General features: G+C 39.6%; 1 protein-coding gene across 4 annotated transcripts in view; it reads left to right on the top strand.

The window, feature by feature from the left end:
- Positions 1 to 565: 565 nt before the first annotated feature.
- Positions 566 to 27981, top strand: part of PRMT9 (protein arginine methyltransferase 9) — a 46767-nt gene continuing 19351 nt past the window's right edge. The window contains exons 1-6 of one of the 4 annotated variants that reach the window (XM_025386112.1): positions 566 to 997; positions 4214 to 4362; positions 16617 to 16853; positions 17362 to 17529; positions 19726 to 19828; positions 21801 to 21907. In XM_025386112.1, coding sequence (XP_025241897.1) covers positions 809 to 997; positions 4214 to 4362; positions 16617 to 16853; positions 17362 to 17529; positions 19726 to 19828; positions 21801 to 21907 — 953 coding nt within the window. In that variant the 5' untranslated portion in view covers positions 566 to 808. The remainder of the gene's footprint in view (positions 998 to 4213; positions 4363 to 16616; positions 16854 to 17361; positions 17530 to 19725; positions 19829 to 21800; positions 21908 to 27981) is intronic. The other 3 variants (XM_025386113.1, XM_025386114.1, XM_025386115.1) reach the window with 3 other exon arrangements.

Raw genomic sequence — 27981 nt, 5'->3', positions numbered from 1 at the left:
CCCCTAAGCTCATCTTATAACTGAACAGATAGTTGGCAGGGAACTTGGATTTGAACCATGCCTATGCCACTAGCTGGTTGTGTGACTTTGAGCAAGTCACTTCTCAGGATATCACGTTTGCCATCATTAAGACAAGTGTGATCCAAAGGTCCACCTAGCCAAGTTTTGTGAGAATGATTTGAAATGCCTGTGAAAGCATTTCCTCTAACACGTCTGAGGTGCTTTTGTTATGTCCAGGTTCTTTCTGGTCTTGAAATTTTGTGCATCACGATCCAAAATGTCTTAAGCATCATCACAAATGCTTGACCGTCCCTCATGAGCGGGTGGCGCTCCGCACTGCCTGGGTCTGTACAACAAGGTCTTGCAGTCGAAAGCCACACACTCTCGGAGTGCAAGAGGGAGAGAGAGGTCTGCTTCAGCAGGGAAAAAAAAGGGCAGGGAAAAAAAAGGGCACGAGACTGGACAGGTCCTGCCACAGGAGCTCTCCTATACTCACGCGCAGTGGTCGCTTCTGCGGGAATGGGCGGCAGTGACGTGCCCACGTCGGGTGCGCTGACGTTCGCGAAGCGTGCGCCGCCGGCCAGGTCCGCAATAGCGGGGTGTGCGTCACGGTCTGCGCCGCCCGCGGAGCCAGGACGGGGCGGAGCTTCCGGCTGTTCTCGGGTGGGCTAGTTTACCCGCGGCGGAGGGTAACTTTCCTGTACAGGTACTTGAGCACTTGTCTGGTCCCTGGAAGTGTAGCATCGAGACAGTTTTCTAGTCCCGTTTACAAAATATCTTCCCTTTGGCCATACAAGTGGTGACTGCCATGTCGAACTCGCGGCTCAGGTCCCGCCGAGACGCCGGGGGTGGCGCTGGGGCAGCCGGCCGGGACGAGCTGGTGTCGCGGTCCTTGCAGAGCGCAGAGCACTGTCTGGGTGTCCAGGACTTCGGCACCGCCTATGCCCACTACCTCCTCGTGCTCAGCCTGGCACCGGAGCTAAAAGACAACGTGAAGGTGAGGGTCATTTTTTCTCACTTGCTGGCAGATCCAACGTCCTTGTAAAAAAAAATTAGGGGGAAAAAAAAAAAGGCGGAAGGGCCAGGATTCTTGGCTGGGTGGTTGCTATCAATATTTACTGTTCACCCTTGACACCTTTCTTTTATTAACACCTACGACCTGCCCAGAGGAAAATCCTGCCGTCTTCACCTTCGAAATATGTCCAGAAATCTTATCAGTTCTCACCATCTTCCCCTTTACTACCCTGGTTTGAGCTTCAGTCATCTGCTAGCTGTTGCAGTCGGCTCTCAACTGAGCTCTCTCCTGCAGTCTGTGTCAACATAGCTAGGTTTTTGCAACAAAAGTCAAATGTTGTCATTTCTCAGTTTCAAAACTTTCATCTCATTTAGAATTCTAAAGGCCCTCGAATTGGAAATGAGGTCTCACGTGATCCTCTTCTCCCTATATCTAATTTAAGCATGCCCTGGCTTAAGGGCTTTTGGATTTGTCATATTGTGTGTAGTAGGAATATAGCGGGCCTCGAGTTGAATAAAGTGTAATTAGCCTAAAGTGGTTATCATTTAATGATGCATTCTTTAAACTTCAATTATTGGATTATTTGCAACAGTTATTCTGTTGAAATGCTGTACTTTTTTCAAGTACTTTTAGAATCTAAATTATGAAAAATGATTTAACTTAAATTTGCAATTTGCTTTATTTAGACTGAGGGTTTCTCAACCTCAGCACTATTGACATTTTGAATGGGTAATTCTTTGTTGTCGGGGGAGGGACGATGTCCTGTGCATTGCAGTATGTTTGGCAGCATCCTTCATCTCTACCTACTAAATGTCTGTAGCGTCTAGATGTTTGTAGTTCATGTAAACTTGGTGTAAATTTCAGGACCAGCTGGCCTACTTTAGGAGGAGATGATATGTTTAGATACAGTTTGCTTCTCTAGGTAGGCAGCAATAGAAAAATGGATCAACTCAGGTGATCTTTCCTCAGTTACTTGTTTCTTAGTTTCCTCTTCTGTGAAACAGGGACACTGCCTGTCTTAAAAATATTTACTGTGTATTGGCCTGGCGCGATGGCTCAAGCTTGTCATCCCAGCACTTTGGGAGGCTGAGGCGGGCGGATCATGAAGACAGGAGATCGAGACCACGGTGAAACTCCGTCTCTACTAAAAATACAAAAAAATTAGCCGGGCGCCATGGCGAGCTCCTGTAGTCCCAGCTACTGGGAGAGGCTGAGGCAGGAGAATGGCGTGAACCTGGGAGGCGGAGCTTGCGGTGAGCCGAGATGGCGCCTTTGCACTCTAGCCTGGGCGACAGAGCGAGACTCCGTCTCAAAAAAAAAAATTGCTGTGTATTAAAAGTATATTTAGGCTGGGCGTGCTGGCTCACGCCTGTAATCCCAGCACTTTGGGAGGCCGAGGCGGGCGGATCACAAGGTCAGGAGTTCGAGACCAGCCTGGCCAATATGGTGAAACCCCGTCTCTACTAAAAATCAAAAAATTAGCCTGGCGTGGTGGCATGCACCTGTAGTCCCAGCTACTCGGGAGGCTGATGCAGAAGAATTGCTTGAACCCAGGAGGCAGAGATTGCAATGAGCCAAGATCGCGCCACTGTAATACAGCCTGGGTGACAGAGTGTGACTCCATCTCAAAAAGAAAAAAAAAAAAAGTATATGTAAAATTTGTAGGGCGATGCCTGAAATTCAGTAGGGTAAGCAACTAGTTCTGTTTCCTGCCGAACAAATTGTATTTCTTTGTATGGGCCCCTTGTAGAAATCTCATTTCCCGCTACTCTATTCTCAATACCCAAACTCCAGCCACACCAAGCCACTTATCTGTAGACCCTCTGATCCATTTCATATAATCTGTGTGGGGTTTTTTTTTTTTTTTTTTTTTTGAACAGAGCCTCACTCTACCGCTCAGGCTGGAATGCAGTGGTGCGATCTTGGTTCACTGCAACCTCCACCTCCCAGGTTCAAGTGATTCTCCAGCCTCAGCCTCCTGAGTAGCAGGGATTATAGATGTTTGCCACCATCTTTGGCTAATTTTTATATTTTATATATTTTAGACCATATTGGCCAGGCTGGTCTCGAGCTCTTGACCTCAGGTGATCTGCCCGCCTTGGCCTCCCAAAGTGCTGGGATTACAGGCATGAGCCACCGTGCCCAGCCAGAATCTCCTTTCTTATCCTTGTCTCTCTAGTAAACTCCCTCAAGATTCAGTTCCAAGTATCAACTCTTTTGTATAAAATATGTGAAGATGATTTAAAATGTTTTAATGGTAATGCTGTAGTGACTAAAGCTTTCCGTCTTTTCACAGTGTTGCAGCATGGAGAATGGCTGGAGGGAGATGCGATTGGAACTAGAGTGACAGCGTCAAGGCTGTTGCTGTAGTCCAGCAAATGGTTAGAAGGGCCAGATTAGGTTGAAACTGTGGGATGGAGAAGAGGTAACAGATTTAAAGATATTGAGAGAGCATTGGCTAGGTTTGAAACAGTGTATGTGGAGTTAAGGTACCATTATAAGGTGATTTTATGGTTTGAGGTTGAGTGGTATCTTAATCTTATGTCTTGTATCAGAGGAATATGATGAGTTCAGTTTAGAACATTTTGAACTTTGCCAAAATTTTATGTTAAATTTCTCTCTATAGGGCCTCTGTGAGGATAAGAACAAGATTTATGTTGCCTCAGTTCTTTGCACAAGGATTGTTCAGGAAATATTTTAGTTGGACTACATTCGCAATGGCTGGAGATCCATTGCCTGGTTGAAATGACTATTAGGAAGTTGTATCTATGAGTCTGAGGTTCAGAAGAGGAGGTCTTGACTAGAGATGTAAACGTAGCATCCATCAACACATGGGTGATAATAAATGCATTAGGGATGGATGAGAGAAAAAAGAAGAGAGCCAAGGACAAACTCTAAAAACACAGGAACCCACAAAAATGAGGCAGCTGGAGAATAAGGAGAGTGTGATACAGCATCTAAGAATGGAGGGAGTTTAGAGAGTGGTCAGACTAATTCTGCTTATTATGGCCATGTAGGTGGTAAAATTCACTCATTTGTGCACTTGTTCAGAAAACAGTGCCTACTAAAGCTAAATGAAATTGAAGGTGATCGTTCAATAGTAATTAAGTTCTGTTGCTTGGAATCTTCAACTAATGTTGTATATTCTTTCATCTGTTATGTTATTGACTAATTCATATTTTTTTCTTATTTGTAAAGGAAACTTTTCAGTACACACTTTTCAGATGGGCTGAAGAGCTTGATGCTCTCAATCGGATACAAGACTTACTTGGTTGCTATGAGCAGGCCTTGGAACTGTTTCCTGATGATGAAGTGATTTGCAATAGTATGGGGGAGCATCTCTTCAGGTTTGTAGTGATTTTAGTATTACTTGTTAAGAATTATTCTGTATTGGGCAAGCGCGGTGGCTCACACCTGTAATCCCAGCACTTTGGGAGGCCGAGGTGGGGGAATCATGAGGTCAGGAGATCGAGACCACGGTGAAACCTCGTCTCTACTAAAAATACAAAAAATTATCTGGATGTGGTGGCGGGCGCCTGTAGTCCCAGCTATTTGGGAGGCTGAGGCAGGAGAATGGCATGAACCCAGGAGGCAGAGCTTGCAGTGAGCCGAGATTGTGCCACTGCACTCCAGCCTGGGCAACAGAGCGAGACTCTCAAAAAAAAAAAAAAAGATTCTGTATTAGTCTGGATAGGGATAAGTCATACAGTAATTTTAATAGGGAAAGTTTAATATAGAGAATTATTAAGTAAGGAGAACTGAAAAGAATAGCAGATATATAATATCATAACAGTTTTAATATTATGTAATGTACTACATAATAGCCACTGCCCCTAGGAGTAAGAGTATCCAAGGAAGAGTTCCCCTCACTGGGCTGAGTTCTATACCTTATTGAAGAGGGCACAGCTGTGCTTCTCAGGATGGCAGAAAAGTCACTGTAGTGCCTTGCCAGGGAACTTCTTGTAAATTTGTTTTCTGGAACTGGCTATAGTTTTGCCATTTGGGGTGCTGGGGTGCCAGAGAAAGCCTCATGGGGAAGTATCTCATCAGAGGTACTCCATTACAAAACCATGTAGTAGGGTAAGGGGCCTTGGGGAAGCTACTGACTCTTGGATGCTGCTAGCTGCCATGCGTTTCAGGAGCTCGGTTTTAGAGAAGCCCTAAGCACACTGGAATCAGGAAGCAAAACCCTTTCTTCCTACAGTGTCTCTCCAGCACTTTTTGTTTTTTTTTGACAGAGTCTCACTTTGTAACCCAGGCTGGAGTGAAGTGGCGTGATCTCAGCTCACGGCAACCTCCACCTTCTGGGTTTAAGTGGTTCTCGTGCCTCAGCTTCCTGAGAAGCTGGGATTACAGGCGCCTGCCACCCCAACTGGCTACTTTTTGTATTTTTAGTAGAGACAGGGTTTCACCATGTTGGCCAGGCTTGAACTCCTGACCTCAAGCAATCCACCCGCCTCAGCCTCCCAAAGTGCTGGGATTACAGGTGTGAGCCACCACACCTGGCCTCTAGCACTTTTTTTCTGAGACAGTGTGTCACTGTGTTACTCAGGTTGGAGTGCAGTAGCACCATCATGGCTCACTGCAACCTTGACCTCCCAGGCTCTGGTGATCTTCCCACCTCAGCAGCCCCTCACCTGCACACCAGTAGCTGGGATTGCAGTACGTGCCACCACACCTGGCTAATTTTTTGTCTTTTTTGTAGAGACAGGATTTTGCTATGTTGTTGCCCAGGCTGGTTGGGAACTCCTGGGCTCAAGCGATCCTCTGGCCTCGGCCTCCCAAAGGGCTGGGATTATAGACTTGAGCCACCACACCCGGCCTCTCCACACTTTTTACCAACAAAGCTTACCGTTGTGCCAACTGGTGGGAGAATATTAAAGGGCCAGATACATTTTTCACAGAGCAGGTAAAAAAGGGTGAATTTGGCAATAAGTTGATAACTTATATGTTGGGAGTCTTGGAACCACTCCCAGATTTGCTGATTTGCTAGAGGGGCTCACAGGCCTCACCATATAGTCCTAGGCATGGCTCTTGTGTATTACTGTGAACGGATGCAAAGCAAAATTTGCAAAGGGTAAATGTGTATTGGGCAAAGTGTAAAGGAAAACCAGGTGCAAGCCTCCAAAGTTCTTCTTTTACTGAAGTCACATAAGATGCACTTCATTCCCCCAGTTAGTTATGACAACACACGTGAAATGTTGCCAACCAGTGAAACTCATTAGAGGCTCAGTGCCTAGGGTTTTTACTGGGAGCTGGACACTTAGGTACCCTCTGTCTGGCATATACTAAAATTTTAGATTCCCTGAAGAAAAGCAGGTCAGGTGTTCAGCATAAACCGCATTGTTTGTATAATCAGTTTAGGCACACTACCAGTTAGGATAGTGAGAACCCTCCCCAAATCCAAATTCCCAGATGCCAGCCAAGGGACACTTTTGTAACCAGGCCTTTCAAAGGATGGCAGTCAGCTCCCTGCTATGTTAACTCTTTCTGCATACTAGTTCATGTGCATGAAGAATTCTGTGAAAGTATAGGAAATAAAATGAAAGGTTAACATTGCTTCTGAGTTTGAAAGTTTCAGAGTAATGGGGACTGAGCATGGTTCTGCCAAGTTTGAAAGTGACAGTTGCTCACATTCCTAGGAATTTAGTTAATGAATCTCATTTTAAATGTTCCTTTTAGGTATTTTCATGCATTTCCTCACTAATTGCTTTCTCTTTCCCTCAAATCACATCCAGCTGAAAAAAACCTTAATATTATGAATACTGAACTACAAAATTCCTAAGTGACCACAGAATTTCTCTTACTAAACGTATCTTGAGTTCCTCAGCTGTTAATCAATCTGCTACCTTTGTCTCTGGTGCCCACGGGGCCCTTGAGTGGCTCACTGGACTGTACAGTGAGTAATCAACTCATTGTTTATTATGCTTTTTTTTCTGTGTGGAGAAATAATGTTTTATAAATAACTTTTAAGAAGAACATGGATCATTAACCTGACAAATGTACTCCTCTGTGATAATTAATGTAAACTCTTTATATGGTCATTCGCAATAAGTTGTATGAATATGTATTACAATTTTGAATCATATGTCTCTCCTCAGAAGAAAATTTTGAGATTTGATGTGTAGAATTTTTTGTTAACAATTGCTTATTTGAAAAAATTCTAGTCTGGGTGTGGTGGCTCATGCCTGTATTCCCAGCACTTTGGGAGGCCGAAGCAGGCAGATCAGTTGAGGTCAGGAGTTCGAGACCAGCCTGGCCAACATAGTGAAACCCTGTTTCTACTAAAAAAAATACAAAAAGTAGCTGGGTATGGTGGCACACGTCTGTAGTCCTAGCTACTCGGGAGGCTGAGGTAGGAGAATCGCTTGAACCTGGGAGGTGGAGGTTGCAGTGAGCCAAAATCGCACAACTGCACTCCAGCCTGCGTGCAAGACTCCATCTCAAAAAAAAAAACAAACAAAAAAATTCTTACCTGTCAAGACAGAATGACTTTCTGTTGAGGCTGCACAATAAATTTAAACAAAGTAGTAGTGAGTTCCTTATGTATACATAAGTGGTTTTGTAAATGAAGTGTAACTTTCTCATAGAACAGCTTTTTTCTTCATTGGAATTTCTGTGTACTCTCCATAGAAACTTTATAATTAGGAAAAACTGGTGAAAACAAAAAATTTTTATTTTGGGTTTGTTTTAATACATCTAATTTCACAGCCTTGTAGAAAATAGTGGGAGAATTCTTATTTAGGAAACATGATTATAATGTCCTATTTTATATAGAAAGATCCCTTTACATGTTCAGTAATTGTTCTCTAGTATCATTCTTTTCCTTATTTGAGTATATTAAGTTTTTTTTTTTTTTTTTTTTTTTGAGGCGGAGTCTTGCTCTGTCACCCAGGCTGGAGTGCAGTGGCAGGATCTCAGCTCACTGCAACCTTTGCCTCCCAGGTTCAAGCAATTCTCATGCCTCAGCCTCCAGAGTAGCTGGGATTACAGGTGCAAGCCACCACGCCCAGCTAATTTTTGTATTTTTAGTAGAGATGGGGTTTCACCATGTTGCCCAGAATAGTCTCAACCTCCTGACCTCTAGTGATCCACCTGCCTTGACTCCCAAAGTGGCACCCAAAGGCATGAGCCACCACGCCCAGCCAAGTTATATTAAGTTCTATTCAATGAAAAGTTCTATATAAGAAATACTTTGCCAAACTTTATTAGCTAGTCTCAGTAATGTAACTGCAAGGCATTTTAACAGTCTTAATTAACATGGCCTAGGGAGTGACAATGAATTCTCCTTTAAAAAACAAATACTTGATAATTTTTAATTGTAGAGTATGTTAATAAGTAGAAAAATAAGGCAGATAATCAACTGAGGGTTACTTGTTCATGTTAACAGCTAACCTGATCAGCTACAGCATCCATTTTCTACAAATTAGCAACCTCTTTCCACTTAAATGAAATTTGTTTTAAAAGATTTTTAAAAATCTTTTTTATGAATAATCTCCTCAAATTAGTTTAAAAAAATCTATATTTTAATTCCAAAGTTTTCTTTTGTTGTTTATATAATGAGAGTTACTCTATAAGATTCAATTGTATTTCCAGATTATACACATATGGTGATCATAACATTCCAAGACTTATGTTTCAGAAGGATAAACTCAATTTGACAGAAAAGTGGAACTCTTACGTACTTTTGGCAGATTGTAACTTTTGGTGACCTGTTGTTGTAGGACATTAGTCTGAGCAGTTACCAGTCATTACGATAAAAAATCCTTGGTATTAGTTTGATTTGGGGAGATGTAACTAAGCAAAATTTTTAATTTGGATAGTAGCAGTTCAGAATTCGTGATAGTGTGAATGTGGATTTTGCTATAGAATTTACCTTCGTTCTTGACTTACAATGGTTCTTGGTGTTTTTGTTTTATACTCCTTTTCTGGTCAAAAATAGCATATCGTTTACACCCCACCGAAAGAATCTGTTCCAGGAGAAAAATATTTCCAAAGTAAATGATAGCTGCTTCTCCTGACACTTATTTGTGTAATAAAGTTTGTCTGGAGTATCTCAACTTCACAACCTTTTGTTAGTCTAGTAGCGTCAGATTTAAACAAAATGTATTTAAATTGCTAATCAAGAAGATAGTGTTTTTCCTAGTTAAAAGAAAAAGGGCATTCTGGCATTTTATTATTATTATACTTTAAGTTCTAGGGTACATGTGCACAACTTGCAGGTTTGTTATGTATACATGTGTCATGTTGGTGTATTGCACCCATTAACTTGTCATTTACATTAGGTATATCTCCTAATGCTATCCCTCCTCCTTCCCCCCTCCCCCTTCCTGTTCCCCTTCCTGTGTCCAAGTGATCTCATTGTTCAGTTCCCACCTATGAGTGAGAACATGCGGTGTTTGGTTTTCTGTTTCTGCGATAGTTTGCTGAGAATGATGGTTTCCAGCTGCATCTATGTCCCTACAAAGGACATGAACTCATTCTTTTTAATGGCTGCATAGTATTTCATGGTGTATATGTGCCACATTTTCTTAATCCAGTCTGTCACTGATGGACATTTGGGTTGATTCCAAGTCTTTGCTATTGTGAATAGTGCCGCAATAAACATACGTGTGCATGTGTCTTTATAGCAGCATGATTTATAATCCTTTGGGTATATACCCAGTAATGGAATGGCTGAGTTAAATGGTATTTCTAGTTCTAGATCCTTGAGGAATCGCCACACTGTTTTCCACAATGGTTGAACTAGTTTACAATCCCACCAACAGTGTAAAAGTGTTTCCATTTCTCCACATCCTCTCCAGCACCTGTTGTTTCCTGATTTTTTAATGATGGTATCTCATTGTGATTTTGATTTGCATTTCTCTGATGGCCAGTGATGATGAGCATTTTTTCATGTGTCTGTTGGCTGTATGAATGTCTTCTTTTGAGAAGTGTCTGTTCATATCCTTTGCCCACTTTTTGATGGTGTTTTTTTCTTGTAAATTTGTTTGAGTTGTTTATAGGTTCTGGATATTAGCCCTTTGTCAGATGAGTAGATTGCAAAAATTTTCTCCCATTCTGTAGGTTGCCTGTTCACTCTGATGGTAGTTTCTTTTGCTGTGCAGAAGCTCTTTAGTTTAATGAGATCCCATTTGTCAATTTTGGCTTTTGTTGCTGTTGCTTTTGGTGTTTTAGACATGAAGTCCTTGCCCATGCCTATGTCCTGAATGGTATTGCCTAGGTTTTCTTCTAGGGTTTTTATGGTTTTAGGTCTGACATTTAAGTCTCTAATCCATCTTGAATTAATTTTTGTATAAGGAGTAAGGAAAGGATCCAGTTTCAGCTTTCTACTTATGACTAGCCAATTTTCCCAGCACCATTTATTAAATAGGAAATCGTTTCCCCATTTCTTGTTTTTGTCAGGTTTGTCAAAGATCAGATGGCTGTAGATGTGTGGTATTATTTCTGAGGGCTCTGTTCTGTTCCATTGGTCTATGTCTCTGTTTTGGTACCAGTACCATGCTGTTTTGGTTACTGTAGCCTTGTAGTACAGTTTGAAGTCAGGTAGTGTGATGCCTCCAGCTTTGTTCTTTTGGCTTAGGATTGTCCTGGCAATGCGAGGTCTTTTTTGGTTCCATATGAACTTTAAAGCAGTTTTTTTCCAATTCTGTGAAGAAAGTCATTGGTAGCTTAATGGGGATGGCATTGAATCTATAAATTACCTTGGGCAGTATGGCCATTTTCACAATATTGATTCTTCCTATCCATGAGTATGGTATATTCTTCCATTTGTTTGTGTTCTGTTTTATTTCACTGAGCAGTGGTTCTCCTTGAAGAGGTCCTTTACATCCCTTGTAAGTTGGATTCCCAGGTATTTTATTCTCTTTGAAGCTATTGTGAATGGGAGTTCATTCATGATTTGGCTCTCTGTTTGTCTGTTACTGGTGTATAAGAATGCTTGTGATTTTTGCACATTGATTTTATATCCTGAGACTTTGCTGAAGTTGCTTATCAGCTTAAGGAGATTTTGGGCTGAGATGATGGGGTTTTCTAAATATACAATCGTATCATCTGCAAACAGGGACAATTTGACTTCTTCTTTTCCTAACTGAATACCCTTGATTTCTTTCTCTTGCCTGATTGCCCTGGCCAGAACTTCCAACACTATGTTGAATAGGAGTGGTGAGAGAGGGCATCCCTGTCTTGTGCCAGTTTTCAAAGGGAATGCTTCCAGTTTTTGCCCATTCAGTATGATATTGGTTGTAGGTTTGTCATAAATAGCTCTTATTATTTTGAAATACGCTCCATCAATACCGAATTTATTGAGAGTTTTCAGCATGAAGGGCTGTTGAATTTTGTCAAAGACCTTTTCTGCATCTATTGAGATAATCGTGGTTTTTGTCTTTCGTTCTGTTTTTATGCTGGATTACGTTTATTGATTTGCATATGTTGAACCAGCCTTGCATCCCAGGGATGAAGCCCACTTGATCATGGTGGATAAGCTTTTTGATGTGCTGCTGCTGGATTCGGTTTGCCAGTATTTTACTGAGGAATTTTTCATCAATGTTCATCAGGGATATTGGTCTAAAATTCTATTTTTTTCTTGTGTCTCTGCCAGGCTTTGGTATCAGGATGATATTGGCCTTGTAAAATGAGTTAGGGAGGATTCCTTCTTTTTCTATTGATTAGAATAGTTTCAGAAGGAATGGTACCAGCTCCTTCTTGTACCTCTGGTAGAATTCGGCTGTGAATCCGTCTGGTCCTGGACTTTTTTTGGTTGATAGGCTATTAATTATTGCCTCAATTTCAGAGCCTGCTATTGGTCTATTTAGGGATTCAACTTCTTCCTGGGTCAGTCTTGGGAGTATGTGAGTGTCCAGGAAATTATCCAGTTCTTCTAGTTAATTTGCGTAGAGGTGTTTATAGTATTCTCTGATGGTAGTTTGTATTTCTGTGGGGTCGGTGATATCCCCTTTATCATTTTTTATTGCATCTATGTGATCTTCTCTCTTTTCTTCTTTATTAGTCTTGCTAGCGGTCTATCAATTTTGCTGATCTTTTCAAAAAACCAGCTCCTGGATTCATTGATGTTTTGGAGGGGTTTTTGTGTCTCTGTCTCCTTCAGTTCTGCTCTGATCTTAGTTATTTCTTGCCTTCTGCTAGCTTTTAAATGTGTTTGCTCTTGCTTCTCTAGTTCTTTTAATTGTGATGTTAGGGTGTCATTTTAGATCTTTCCTGCTTTCTCTTGTGGGCATTTAGTGCTATAAATTTCCCTGTACACACTGCTTTAAATGTGTCCCAGAGATTCTGGTATGTTGTATCTTTGTTATCGTTGGTTTCAAAGAACATGTTTATTTCTGCCTTCATTTCGTTATGTACCCAGTAGTCATTCAGGAGCAGGTTGTTCAGTTTCCATGTAGTTGAGCGGTTTTGATTGAGTTTCTTAGTCCTGAGTTCTAGTTTGATTGCACTGTGGTCTGAGAGACAGTTTGTTATAATTTCTGTTCTTATGCATTTGCTGAGGAGTGCTTTACTTCCAACTATGTGGTCAATTTTGGAACAGGTGCGATGTGGTGCTGAGAAGAATGTATATTGTGTTGATTTGGGGTGGAGATTTCGGTAGATGTCTATTAGGTCTGCTTGGTGCAGAGTTGAGTTCAATTCCTGGATATCCTTGTTAACTTTCTGTCTCGTTGATCTGTCTAATGTTGACAGTGGGGTGTCAAAGTCTCCCATTATTATTGTATGGGAGTCTAAGTCTCTTTGTAAGTCTCTAAGGACTTGCTTTATGAATCTGGGTGCTCCTGTATTGGGTGCATATATATTTAGGATAGTTATCTCTTCCTGTTGAATTGATCCCTTTACCATTATGTAATGGCCTTCTTTGTCTCTTTTGATCTTCGATGGTTTAAAGTCTGTAAGTCTGTTTTATCAGAGACTAGGGTTGCAACCCCTGCTTTTTTTTTGTTTTCCATTTGCTTGGTAGATCTTCCTCCATTGCTTTATTTTGAGCCTATGTGTGTCTCTGCATGTGAGATGGGTCTCCTGAATACAGCAAACTGATGGGTCTTGACTCTATCCAATTTACCAGTCTGGACCATTTAGTCCATTTACATTTAAGATTAATATTGTTATGTGTAAACTTGATCCTGTCATTATGCTATTAGCTGGTTATTTTGCTCGTTAGTTGATGCAGTTTCTTCCTAGCCTCGATGGTCTTTACATTTTGGCATGTTTTTGCAATGGCTGATACTGGTTGTTCCTTTCCATGTTTAGTGCTTCCTTCAGGATCTCTTGTAGGGCAGGCCTCGTGGTGACAAAATCTCTAAGCATTTACTTGTCTGTAAAGGATTTTATTTCTCCTTCACTTATGAAACTTAGTTTGGCTGGATATGAAATTCTGGGTTGAAAATTCTTTTCTTTAAGAAAGTTGAATATTGGCCCCCACTCTCTTCTGGCTTGTAGAGTTTCTGTCAGAGATCTGCTGTTATTCTGATGGGCTTCCCTTTGTGGGTAACCCAACCTTTCTCTCTGGCTGCCCTTAACATTTTTTTCTTCATTTCAACTTTGGTGAATCTGACAATTATGTGTCTTGGAGTTGCTCTTCTCGAGGAGTATCTTTGTGGCGTTCTCTGTATTTCCTGAATTTGAATGTTGGCCTGCCTTACTAGGTTGGGGACGTTCTCCTGGATGATATCTTGCAGAGTGTTTTCCAGCTTGGTTCCATTTTCCCCCTCACTTTCAGGCACACCAATCAGACATATATTTGGTATTTTCACATAATCCCATATGTCTTGGAGGCTTTGTTCATTTCTTTTTACTCTTTTTTCTCTACACTTCTCTTCTCGCTTCATTTCATTCATTTGATCTTCAATCACTGATTATCTTTCTTCCAGTTGATTGACTTGGTTACTGAAGCTTGTGCATTTGTCACGTAGTTCTCGTGTCATGTTTTTCATCTCTGTCAGTCTTTTTATGGTCTTCTCTACATTGATTATTCTAGTTATCCATTCATCCATTCTTTTTTCAAGGTTTTTAGTTTCTTTGCGCTGGGTATGTCGTTCCTCTTATAGCTCTGAGAAGTTTGATCGACTGAAGCCTTCTTCTCTCAACTCGTCAAAGTCATTCTCCGTCCAGCTTTGTTTGGTTGCTGGTGATGAGCTGCGTTCCTTTGGAGGGGGAGATGCGCTCTGATTTTTTGAATATCCAGCTTTTCTGCACTGCTTTTTTTCCCATCTTTGTGGTTTTCTCTGCCTTTGGTCTTTGATGATGGTGACATACTGATGGGGTTTTGGTGTGGGTGTCCTTTCTGTTTGTTAGTTTTCCTTCTAACAGTCAGGACCCTCAGCTGCAGGTCTGTTGGAGTTTGCTTGAGGTCCACTCCAGACCCTGTTTGCCTGGGTATCAGCAGCAGAGGCTGCAGAAGATAGAATATTGCTGAACAGCAAGTGTTGCTGTCTGATTCTTGCTCTGGAAGCTTCGTCTCAGAGCGGTACCCAACTGTGTGAGGTGTGAGGTGTCGGTCTGCACCTAGTGGGGGATGTCTCCCAGTTAGGCTACTCAGGGTTCAGGGACCCACTTGAATAGGCAGTCTGTCCGTTCTCAGATCTCAACCTCCGTGCTGGGAGAACCACTGCTCTCTTCAAAGCTCAGTTGAAAATACAGAAATCACCTGTCTTCTGTGTTGCTCATGCTGAGAGCTGGAGGCTGGAGCTGTTCTATTCGGCCATCTTGGGCGCCCCCTTCTGGCGTTCTTATACTTCTTTGATATTATGGACACACATGTTGGGTCTTTCAATGAGATATGCTTTAATGGAGTAGATTATATATTTTTTAGATTAGAATTTCAGCTTAAGGAAACTGGTGATGTATTAAATATCAAACCTAAGGGAAGTACAAACGCAGGAAATTATTAGGGGTGTGTTTAATGCCCATTGCTGAGTTAGTCTCACAACAAATAATGATTACATACAATGTACATGGTACTGTACTATGTACAATGGTAGTTGCAAATAAGATCAAGATAGTTCTACCTTCAAGATAACTTAAAATAACATACGTTAACTGAAAACATATACATTTTCACTTAAATCATGAGTGCCTCTTATTTGACATAGAACCATTGCTTTTTGTTAGAGTGCAGTCCCCTGTTTGGACTTCTAGAATGTCTTTTTTGCTTAAACCATGCCTAGAATGAATAGTATGATTAAGTTTCTCTAGCCAGGTGCAGTGGCTCATGCCTGTAATCTCAGCACTTTGGGAGCCTGAGGCGGGCGAATCACCTGAGGTTGGGAGTTTGTGACCAGCCTGACAAACATGGAGAAACCCCTTCTCTACTAAAAATACAAAATTAACTGGGCGTGGTTGTGCATTCCTGTAATCCCAGCTACTCAGGAGGCTGAGGCAAGAGAATTGCTTGAACCCAGGAGGCGGAGGTTGCAGTGAGCCAATATTGCACCACTGCACTCCAGCCTGGGCAACAAGAGCGAAACTCTGTCTCAAAAAAAGGAAAAAAAAAGTTTATCTAAACTTGACAGAATGCTTAAAGGTACTTACGAAGAACTATGAATGAAAAGGGCTCTACTAGCTCAGTTCTGTTCAATGTGTGGTCCACACATTGGTGCTCACCCACAGATTAGTGGTTAATGACAGGTAAGTATAGAAATTGAGAGTAAGTATTTGGAAATGGATATAGCAATTTAACATTGCTGTAAATCCAAGCATATGGCCAGGAAACTAATGCAGAAGAGAGTATATAGATCAGTTTGGGTGCTGCTGAAATCTGATGTGTCAGCTCCATATGAATCGTGTGCAATACAGCCGTATCGATCTGCAAACAATTAGATGTTTAAGAAAGGGAGGATTCCCTCCTTCTCAGTATTGCACTTGACTAGTCTTAAAAATAAAAAATTAAGAAAAAAGGGAGGAGAGGTTTTTCATTACAGATAGTTTGAGAAGCACTGTTCTAGAGGGTTGGATAGGTTTTTTTCTCCTGTGTTTTGTTTTTCATTTGCTCACCTATAATTAAATAGTACTTAATTTTGAGTGACTTGCCTTTGATTTTCTTTCAGAGCATTTATTTAGCTTAGTGTCCTTAGGCACAATGGTTCCCTTTATGCGGTCATATTTATTTACTTAGTATAATATTTAATTAAAATATGTAATTATAATAGCAAGTACAACTGACATAAACTGATCTGGCAGCAAATACAACTGACTCTTGATGACTATTCAACTCAGTTGCTGAGAGAAAAGGCATGCAGGCCCCCCCAGAGAGGAGCCTACTAAGCCATAGGCATTAGTGTGTTGTACAGAGGGAATGGAGTTGGCTAAATGGAGGATGACTGTGACATCTTCTGCTATACATTAGTATAATAGTAATTCGTAGTCAGGTACTTTTTTGTCTCCTGAAATATGTAAATGTAGTGGTTCAGAAAATAAAGAAATACTGAGGCTTGCATTCCTCACAGACAACTTCCCAAAAGAGGTAGCACTTGGATTGGCAGGATTTGGGGTGCTGGCATGGGATTCCCAGGCCAGGTGATTGGCATAAACAAAGGTACTGCAGTATGATAGCATATAGTTGAATATATTTTGTCTTTGTCATTTTTTACTCTAGAATGGGCTTTAGGGATGAAGCAGCTGGGTATTTTCATAAAGCAGTGAAGCTAAACCCTGATTTCAGTGATGCAAAGGAGAATTTTTATCGTGTTGCAAACTGGTTGGTGGAACGCTGGCACTTTATCATGCTTAATGACACCAAGAGGAATACGATTTATAATGCAGCAATCCAGAAGGCAGTTTGTTTGGGGTCCAGAAGTGTTTTGGACATTGGAGCGGGAACTGGAATACTAAGGTTGGTAGTAATTGCATTTTGATGATATATACATATATTCTAATGTAAATTAAAGATTTTGGCAGATATAGAAAATTTAACATTGGAATTTAAAAGTATTATAATCTTATTAGGGTTATTTATGTAACTATTATGTTTTTTACTATAACTTTTATCAAGAACTGGACATAACTGCTAAGAAAAATTTGGGATTATTGACATTTTGAATAATGAATTTAAGAGTCTTTTTTATGTTAACATTCTGGTGGAATCTAGTTGTCTAAGTTAAAGCCCGTTAGTATTCATTAAAGATATAATGCCAGTTGTGTCTTAATAGAGTAGATCCCATGTTTTATTGTATGATTTGTTTCTAGACAAGAATATTAGTTTATTTTTTAATGCAGAATGAGTAATGATTGTGTTAAAGAATAAAAGGAAAAACCCCACATTTTAGCATCATCATTTCCTTAAAATTTGAGAAAATACAGTAGATTGTCTTTTCTTGATGGAACACTTTTTTCCCTTGTAGCATGTTTGCTAAAAAAGCTGGAGCACATTCCGTGTATGCTTGTGAGTTATCCAAGACCATGTATGAACTTGCCTGTGATGTCGTGGCAGCAAACAAGATGGAAGCAGGGATCAAACTCTTACATATGAAGTCACTTGACATAGAGATTCCAAAACATATTCCTGAAAGGTATTATCATGTAAATTAATTTTACTGTTTATACTTCTCTATTTTTAAAAAACTAAGATATATTTCTAGCTTTTAGTCCAAACAAAATGCTACAAAACCCTTATTTTGTAAAGATATGGATATAGGATAGAATAGTTTACTATTAAGACATATTTAAATAAAATTATATTCTTTATTAAAAATATTTAAAGATCTTGTGAAAAATTTGTGGCAAGGGATGAAATAAACTTGATCTTAGCAAGTTACTTTACCTTTGTTAATTTCAGTGTTCTCATTTGTAAAAATGGATAATCCTGTGTGGTCAATAACTACTTAAAAGTTGTATTTAAAAAGAAATCATAAGCAGTTCAGATTCAATGGACTTATCACATTTTGTATTAATATATTTGTTTAAAATGAAAGCTTTGGAAATGTCAGCTGTCAGTGTATTTTGGCATGGGTCCTTTAAATGATTTGAATATAAGTAATATAAGTCTTGGCTTTTTAGTATGTTTTCTCACTGTGATCTATATCACAAGGGCGATGGAATTTTAGAGCTAGAAGGAATTTGAAAATGATCTGGTTCCACACTAGTCACTTTAGAGACAAAGTTTTCTTTATGTAGCACTTACTTTGCCTATCTCTTCTGGGTTTATCTTCCAATCTTACTTCAATTCAGTTTGTATTGAAAGAAGATATTTTTGTGCCTTTTATGAACTATGACTTTAAAAAGTCTTCTTCCATGTATATATAATAGTATTTATGTTAACATAGTACCTACAGTTTTGAATGGTCTCTACATTTATTCTCATGAAAAAATTCCTGTTAGATTAAGGCAAATGTCATACCCATTTTATAGGAAAAAGCATTTTCCTGAATTGTCTTGTTCCACTTGGGCTGCCATAACGAAGTACCGCAGACTGGGTAGCTTTAACAATAGGCATTTATTTTCTCACAGTTCTGGAGACTGGAAGATCATGATCAAGGTGCTGGCTAGTTTGGTTTCTTGTGAGGGTTCTCTTCCTGGATTGCAGATGCTGCTTTCTTGTTGTGTCTTTACACAGCCTTTCCTTCTTCAATACAGTCAGTTTTGGGGTTAAGGGCTTCAACATGAATTTTGAGAGGGACATGAGTCGGCATGAATCAAAGTTACCTTAATTTAATCATTTTTCTCACAGATAATGTTGTAGAAAGATCTGTTGGTTTTGAACCAGGAGCTGTGGATTCCAGATTAGACTATTATTAATTTATTTTGACCTTAAGCAAATGTCTAGACCTCAAGGTATTGGACTAGATGATTTGAAACACCTTTCACATTCTAAGTGTATGCAATCATAAATACTGGGTATTTTCTGTATATAAGATGTTGGGTCTAGGCACTGTGGAGGATACCAAAGTCATTCTTACCCTTGAGGCACTTACAGTCTAGATAGAAAGATAAAGAATATTCATGAAACTTTTCTTATCTTATAGCTACATAAATGTGTGATACTGGCAATAAATGCTGAAGGAGTTCAGAGAAGGGAGAAAATATTTTCGTATGTCTTTGAGTAAAATTTTCTAGAAAGAAAGCATGGACAGAAGAGCAGAGTTCTGTGGACTAGGCTTTTTCTAAGACTCAGGCAGTGGGTAAAGCAAAAGAAGTGATAAGAGAGGCACAGTCAACATGTAGGAGGCAAACATGGGTGATGCAGTGTCATAAAAGGTAGAGATAGATTTTGAGAGGGAGGGCTCTCTCCTGCAATCAGTGTTATTTGGAGATCAAAAAAATGATAACTGGGAAAGAGGATTCATTTTGGTAAGTAGGGAGTTATTGATGGTAGATAATATTTTTATAGACTGTTGGAGATGGAAGTCTTCTTACTTGGCATTAAGGAAGAGACTGGTAAAGGTAAAAGGTATGAACCACTCTTAAAGATGTAGGCAATGAAAAAATAACCTGGAGAGGGAACAAGGCCAAGCGAAGGTTGTCATTCCCCACCTCCCCCCGCCCTCCATCTTCCAAACCAAGGAGAAAGAGCCAGTGGAGAACAAAGGAGCTTAAGTAGCATTCGAGTAAAGTTCCTCAAGATTCAGTAGTAGATCTTAAAAGTATTAGGACATTTTACATATGAATTGTTTCTATAATATACTCTTCCTTTCTCCTCTCAGCTTTGACATCTTTATATAATAGCATGATATTTTACTTACATATATCTTTAAAAAATCATTCTATAGAGTGTCCCTAGTTGTAACAGAAACTGTCGATGCAGGTTTATTTGGAGAAGGAATTGTGGAGAGTTTGATTCATGCATGGGAGCATTTACTTTTACAACCAAAGGTAAGCAGTATGAAAATACTTAAAACTGATTAAGAATTCATTATTTCATCAGAGATTTATTGAATCCTTAGTATATTTACAAAGCAATATGAAATATATTTTCCTTTGCCAAGGTGTACATACCGTGTGGTTGGAAAGAAATCTATGCAAAAAACATTTACTGGCTGGGCCTGGTGGCTCACGCCTGTAATCCTAGCACTTTGGGAGGCCAAGGTGGGTGGATCACCTGAGGTCAGGAGTTCGAGACCAGCCTTACCAACATGGAGAAACCCCATCTCTACTAAAAATACAAAATACAAAATTAGCCGGGTGTGGTGGCACATGCCTGTAATCCCAGCTACTTGGGAGGCTGAGGCAGGAGAATCGCTTGAACCCGGGAGGCGGAGGTTGCATTGAGTCGAGATTGTGCCATTGCACTCCAGCCTGGGCAACAAGAGCGAAACTCCGTTTCAAACAAAACAAAACAAAAACATTGACTAACAACATGATTCAATGTATAATTATGTGCCTGAATGAAATACACAGGCAAAAATACTCCAGGGAAGAATTCTTAGGAATTGAGATTACTTTATGGAGGGACTGACTATGGAATTCTTGAGTAGGGTTGAAAAACGGAGATACTTTAAGTCTTACAGACCTCACTGCCTAGAATTTTGGCAAATTATCAGAAGGGAGTATAGTAATAGCTGGTTTGGTACTGTTTTCAGGTGCCTTTTGAACCCAGGCTATGGATTGAACAGGACTAACTCTTATAATTGCCAAATTATATTTTGCATTGAAATCCTCTATTGTAGCCCACAAATCATTGATTTGGTTCATATGATATGTGTTATCAGTGAAAGGATTTTAATATGTAATAAAAATTCAATATTAACAGAAAATGATTTGGATTTAAAATTGCTAAAGGTTGAAAAGAGCAATTTTTTTTTTGAAGTAATGACAGGGTTTCACCATGTTGGCTTGGCTGGTCTTAAACTCCTGGCCTCAAGTGATCCACCTGCCTTGGTCTCCCAAAGTGCTGGGATTGCAGGTGTGAGCCACTGCTCCTGGCCAAGAAATTTATTTTTTAAGTAGGTAATGATACTGATTTATTGATCAAAGTCATACCCAAGTCTTTTTTTCTATGCAGACTTACAGTCTTTACCCCTCCCATCCTCCCTCTTGTGTCCTTTGCATTTGTATTGTGAGAAAAAAAATATATATATACACATACATATATAGCAATGAAAATACTTACTCTGTTTTTTTGAGATGGGGTCTCAATCTCTTGCGCAGGTAGGAGCTCAGTGGCACGTTTTTTAGCTGACTGCAACCTGGAACTCTGGGCTCAAGTGGCCCTCCCATCTCAGCCTCCCAATGTCACCACACTTGGCTAACAACAACAAAAAAATTTCTGTAGAGACAGGGTCTTGCTATGTTGCCTAGGCTGGTCTCAAACTCCTGGCCTCAAGTGGTCCTCTCTCCTTGGCCTTCCAAAGTGCTGGAATTGCAGGTGTGAGCTACCAGGCCCGGCCAAAAATACTTAAAAAAAAATTTTTTTTGAACGGAGAGTCGCAGTGTTGCCCAGGCTGGAGTGCAATGGTGTGATCTCAGCTCACTGCAGCCTCTGCCTCCCAGGTTCAAGCGATTCTCCTGCCTCAGCCTCCCAAGTAGCTGGGACTACAGGTGCGTGCCACCACGCCCAGCTAATTTTTTGTGTTTTTAGTAGAGATGGGGTTTCACCGTGTTAGTCAGGATGGTCTCGATCTCCTGACCTCGTGATCCGCCTGCCTTGGCCTCCCAAAGTGCTGGGATTACAGGTGTGAGCCACTGTGCCCAACCCAAAAATATTTTTTAAGGAAGAAAAAAAATTTTTAACTTACTTTATCCTTACTTATTGTCTTTTTAGGTTTTTTATATTTTCATAGCTTATTATGCACACAAATTTTTAATACATGTGATAACGTAATTTTTATTGTTATTTTTTTTTTAGACCAAAGGTGAAAGTTGTAATTGTGAAAAGTATGGGAAAGTTATACCAGCAAGTGCTGTTATATTTGGGATGGCAGTAGAATGTGCAGAGATAAGAAGACAGCATAGGTAAGTGTATTAGTCCGTTTTCACACTGCTACAAAGAACCTCCCAAGACTGGGTAATTTATAAAGGAAAGAGTTTCATTCAAATGACTCACAGTTCTGAATGTTGAGGAGGCCTCAGGAAACTTACAAACATAGCAGAAGGGGAAGCAGGCACGTCTTACATGGCAGCAAGCAGGTGAGGAGGGGGATGGGGGGCGCAGAGAGAGAGAGCACAAGACCACGTGGGTGAGTGTAGGAAAAACTACTATTTGTAAAACCATCAGATCTTGTGAGAATTCACTCCCTATCATGAGAACAGCATGGAAGAAACCGTTCTCCTAATCCAGTCAATTCCCCTCCCTCAACATATGGGGATTACAATTTGAGATGAGATTTGGGTGGGGACACGGAGTCAAACCATATCAGTAAGTGACTATTTAAATAGTAAATATTGAAAAATAATAATTGTAAAGAGAATATTACAGAGATAAGTTAGTGAATATGTATTTGGGTGAGGATTTGTAGTTTTGTGACCTTTAAATTCATGCTGCTTACACTGGTTTTATTCTTTTTTTTTTTTTTTTTTTGCCTATTTTAAATGAAACTTCATGGTTAAAGCCAGTTCTTTTTTTAATGGAGAATTAATTTTGATACAACTTAGTACTCTTTAGTTGTTATGGATTCATGTAGAAAAATACTAAGTTCTGACTGATTTTAGGTGAAGTTGGAATGAAAGATTCCACAGTGAAAATAAATTTTGGTCTTAATTACTTCAATTTCCCTTTTCTTAAAAATTTCACTAATACTATAATGATTTGTAGTTGGGCTGGATGGAATTTTAGGATCTTTCTAAGCTTCTACCAATAACTTAATCGTAAATGTAGCATATAAATATTTTAGGACATACTGATAAGTGGTTTGAAAAAAATGAAAACCACTGTGAACCCCTCAGCAGTAAGTAACTACTTTTCATCTTTGTTATATATTCCTTTACTCTTTTTCTTTGTATGTTAGTAACAGGCAGATAGTAAAAATGTTTAGAGATTGGTAGGACACAGGGCACTAACCAGACAGTGGACTTAATTAGCAGATTGGCTGAATTAGAATGTACTGGTTGAATATTAGTTCTATGTAAGTAAATGTATGTGTGTGTAAATTTAATTTTGTTTAAAAACTCAGTAAATATATTTGCTTTTCCTTTGTGAGCCTTTTCATGTAATAGATTTTGTTCATGACTTTAAAAAATCAACTTCTTGGTGTTGTAGTTATTGGAGTTTAGAATTTTTGGATTGCTTCCACTTTTCTGCTTTTAAGAAGTAGGATAAACATCTTCGTACTTATGTCTTTGTGGATTTGTTTCTATTATTTTCTTAGGATAAATTCCTTAATAAGGAATTACTGAGTTAAAGAATATGTACAGTTTTCAGGCTGTAGGGATGCCTTACTGCATTGCCCACCAGAAAAGCTAGGTTGTGTCTTGCTGAGATTTCTTGCTATAACATGACTGGACTCCTTCCCTCAATAGTTCCTCTTTAGGAGACCACTAATATTGTTTGCCTAAGCAAAGTAGAAATTAAATGGCTGGTATCTACATTTTACAAAAGAATAACTTCATTATTGACTCATTTATTTAGCAAATGAGTGACTACAGTAGAAGTGCTATAGGAGCTTTTGTAAAAGTAAAAAGGGTATACAGTTTGGTTGAGTAGGTGTAGGTCTGGATGAATGAGACCAGTATCTTTTTTTTTTTTTTTTTAAACAAAGTTCAGCAGTATGGGTTGAGGACTATGAAGAAAGGTATTGACAAAATATATGTGAGTGCTACTGTTTTAACTGGTAGAAACATTTATAAATCATTATTATAAAAATTGCCATTTGGCACCTAATGAGCTGAATTTAATGCTCATCTCAATAAGCAAATGTTTAAGAATATCCAAGAAAAATATCCAAGAAAACTTACCTTATTAGATATAAAAACCTAGAAATAAAAAACAGTAATGTATTGATGCAGAAAGACAGATACATCAGTGGAGCACAATAAAGAATCTAGATACAGACCTTTGAATTTATATGGATTTAGTATATGATATAGGTGTGATATTTCAGATCAGTGGGGAAGGGATAAACTATTCAGGAAATGGAAATGGTGTGCTTCATTTGGGGAAAAAAGTTAGATCCCTGCTTTTAATTCTGGGTGAGTTAAACATTTGAATGTCAAAAAATCTATTTAATGGAGACCTTCCAAAGCAAAACACAGAGTAAGGCCCAGAAGCCACAGAACATTGACACATGTGACCACATTTTTGTTTTTTTATTATTTATTTATTTATTGAGATGGAGTCTTGCTCTGTTGCCCAGGCTGGAGTGCAGTGGCGCAGTCTTCGCTCACTGCAAGCTCTGCCTCCTGGTTTCACGCCATTCTCCTGCCTCAGCCTCCCAAGTAGCTGGGACTACAGGCACCTGCCACCATGCCCGGCTAATGTTTTTGTATTTTTAGTAGAGACCGCATTTCACTGTGTTAGCCAGGATGGTCTTGATCTCCTGACCTCGTGATCCGCCTGCCTCGGCCTCCCAAAGTGCTGGGATTACAGGTGTGAGCCACCGCGTCTGGCCTAATGTGACCACATTTTCAAACCATTGAAAAAAATCTCTCTGGTGAAGGATACTATAAAGTTAAAAGACAAGTGACAGACTGAGATGAATATTTGCAACTTTTACAACAAAGCATGAATTTAATTGTCTATTAATCAGAGAAATGGAAATTAAAACCAATGGGATAACATCTTCTAACTACTTATGTTAGCACATTAAAGTTGTTTGATATCTTATTTTCTCATAAGTTTAGGGAAAATTTATACACTGTTGGTGCAACATTTTAGTAGCTTGATTTGGCATTTTCTAGCAACACTAAAGATGTTCGTAGTCCTTGATCTAGCATTTCTGTATCTGGGAATCTACCCTGATAAATACTCATACATGTGTGCAGTGATGTGTGTACAAGGATGTTCACTGTAATATTGTAATTGGAAAAATAAAAGCAAACAGATTATCTGAATGTTTATATTAATAAGAAAGTATTTCAATAAATTATGATGTAACAGTCACCTAATGCAGTATTATGCAAAAAAATGGTTAAGGTACATGTGTAGACAGGAAAGAAGTTTATGGTATACTGTTAAGTGAGAAAGGCAAGGCATAATCTTAGGAGCAGCGAGCATACCTAGAACCCAGATCTTGGTTTTTAAATACCATTTCTCACCAGAAGGAACTATAGCTTCTTGGAGCAATGGCTGATTCTAGTACTGGGGCGGAATAGATTCAAGATGATTCTGGGGCACCTTGTATTAGAGAGTGAGGAAGTGCTCAAAAAGGGATTTGGTGGGGGAAAGGGGAGCAAAAGGACACAGCAGCATGCTTGAAGACGCTCCCACTGGTCAAATCTGGGACAATTTAATCAAAATAAATAAGGGTCCTAATGTTTAAACCCACTGAATAAGAATCCATGAATTTCTATGTATCTTAAGCAGATTAATAAATACATAAATGGGGATAAAAGTACAGCTCGTCCTTACAGTCAATGCCGATTAATATTATAGAAAAAAATGAGGCAGAATTACTTTTTGGGAGGCAATAATCATGAATAGATGCTAAATCAATGGAGGGAAATCTGATGAGGATCAGGGCATTTATATAGTTTCAAAGTATCTCTCAAATTATTGCAAAAGGGAAGACTGTAAGTATATAGGACTGAAGCCACACAGCATCTTTTTTTGTTGTTGTTGTTGTTTTTGAGACTGAGTTTCACTCTTGTTGCCCAGGCTGGAGTGCAGTGGCGCAATCTTGGCTCACTGCAACCTCTGCCTCCCAGGTTCAAGTGATTTCCTGCCTCAGCCTCCCGAGTAGCTGGGATTACAGGTGTGCCCGCCACCATGCCCGGCTGATTTTTTTGTATTTTTTTTCGTAGAGAGGAGTTTTATCATGTTGGCCAGGCTGGTCTCGAATTCCCGACCTCAGGTGATCCACTTGCCTTGGCCTCCCAAAGTGCTGGGATTACAGGCGTGAGCCACCGTGCCCGGCCTGTTTTTTTTTTTTTTTTAATTAAATCAAATTAAATTTTACTTTAAGTTCTGGGGTACATGTGCAGAACGTACAGGTTTGTTACATAGGTATATATGTGCCATGGTGATTTGCTGCACCTATCAACCCATCATCTAGGTTTTAAGCCCCGCATGCATTAGGTATTTGTCCTAATACTCTCCTTTCCCTTGCCCCTAGTCCCCCGGCAGGACCATGTGACCACACATCATCTTAACCAGGTGATTAAAGCTAACATCAACAGCAAGATTCCTCCAGATTCAGTGCTTTAAGGATGCATTGCTTATATAGTACCACATCCAAAATGTGCAACCTAATTGTGAGAAAACCTCAGACAAACCCAAGTTGGGACCATTCTGTGAAACAATTGGCCTACCTTCTTAAAAAATGTCAGTGATATGAGAGACAAAGCAAAGATGAAGAACTGTTTCAGATGAAAGGATATTAAAGAGACAGGACAGCTAAATTGAAACTATGAACTGTATTGGGAAACAAACTATATATATATATATATATATATAGAGAGAGAGAGAGAGAGAGAGAGAGAGAGAGAGAGATGGGATCTTGCTGTGTTGCCCTGGTTGGAGTGTAGTGGCTCAATCATAGCTCACTGCAGTCTTGACCTCCCAAGCTTAAGTGATCCTCTCACTCAGCCTCCTGAGGAGCTGCAACCACAGGTGTGCACCACCATGTCTGGTTAATTTTTTAAAGTTTTTATAGAGACAGGGTCTTGCTGTGTTGCCCACGCTGGTCTTGAACTCCTGGACTCAAGGGATCCTTCTGCCATAGCCTCCTAAAGTGCTTGGATTACAGGCATGAGCCACTGTGCCCTGCCTGCATTATTGATTTTTGATTCAGTTGACAAATACAGAATATGAACTGTAGGTTAGATAATACTGAATTTGATTGTTGTGATTAAGAGAATATTCTCATTTTTAATAAAGATACACTGAAGTATCTTTTGAGAAATAAACAGGCATGATGAATACAACCGACTCACAAATGGCACAGAATGTTTCAGTAACGTACAAATAGAGTGTTATACACAAATATTAAAAAAGGTACGGAAGGATACACATTAAACTATTAACAGTGAAGAAATGAAAGGACGAGTACTGTGAAGGTGGACTTTTTACCATATTGCTTGAAGTTTTGACAATATATATTCATGTAGTTTATATTACATTAGAAAGAAATTGTCTGGCCAGGCGCAGTGGCTCACGCCTGTAATACCAGCACTTCGGGAGGCCAAGGTGGGCGGATCGCGTGAGCTCAGGAGTTTGAGACCAGCCTGGGCAACATGGCGAAACCTGTCTCTGTAAAAAATACAAAAATTAGCCGGGCGTGGTGGCATGCACCTGTAGTCCCAGCTACTCGGGAAGTGGAGGTAGGAGAATTGCTTGAGCCTGGTAGGTGGAGGTTGCAGTGAGCCAAGGTCACACCTTTGTACTCCAGCCTGTGTGACAGCATGAGACTTTGTCTCACACACAAAAAAATTGTCACATATTTTTTGTTTCAACTTGTGACTTTTAATTTTGAGTTATTAAAATCATTAGTTCCATTTGCTGATTCATCTTTTGAGAGTGTAATAAAATAATCTGTAAAAGTAGATTATTTGAACTTTTGAAATGTTATAAAGGCAAATTCTCTAAAAAAAAAAAAAATGCCATTGAGTTGAGGTGAGGTGAGATGAGGTTGGAGTATTTTCCTTTTAAAAATGTTGTTTAAATTTTTATAAAGTGTTTTTTCATTGTAAATTTTCTTTTTTCTTTTTTTGTTTTTTGAGACAGGGTCTTGCTCTGTTGCCCAGGCTGGAGTGCAGTGATGTGATCATAGCTCATTGCAGCCTTGAACTCCTAGGCTCAAGTTATCCTCCTGCTTCAACCTCCGAAGTAACTAGGACTCTAGGCACACAACACCATACCTGGCTATTTTATTTTATTCTATCTTATTTTATCTAGAAGAATATTGCTATGTTGTCCATGCTGGTCTCTTAACTCC

The sequence above is a fragment of the Theropithecus gelada genome, chromosome 5 (assembly GCF_003255815.1).
Source record: "Theropithecus gelada isolate Dixy chromosome 5, Tgel_1.0, whole genome shotgun sequence".
NCBI lineage: Eukaryota > Metazoa > Chordata > Mammalia > Primates > Cercopithecidae > Theropithecus > Theropithecus gelada.
The sequence above is the reverse complement of the archived record's forward strand: the minus strand, read 5'-3'. Positions and strand labels throughout refer to the sequence as shown.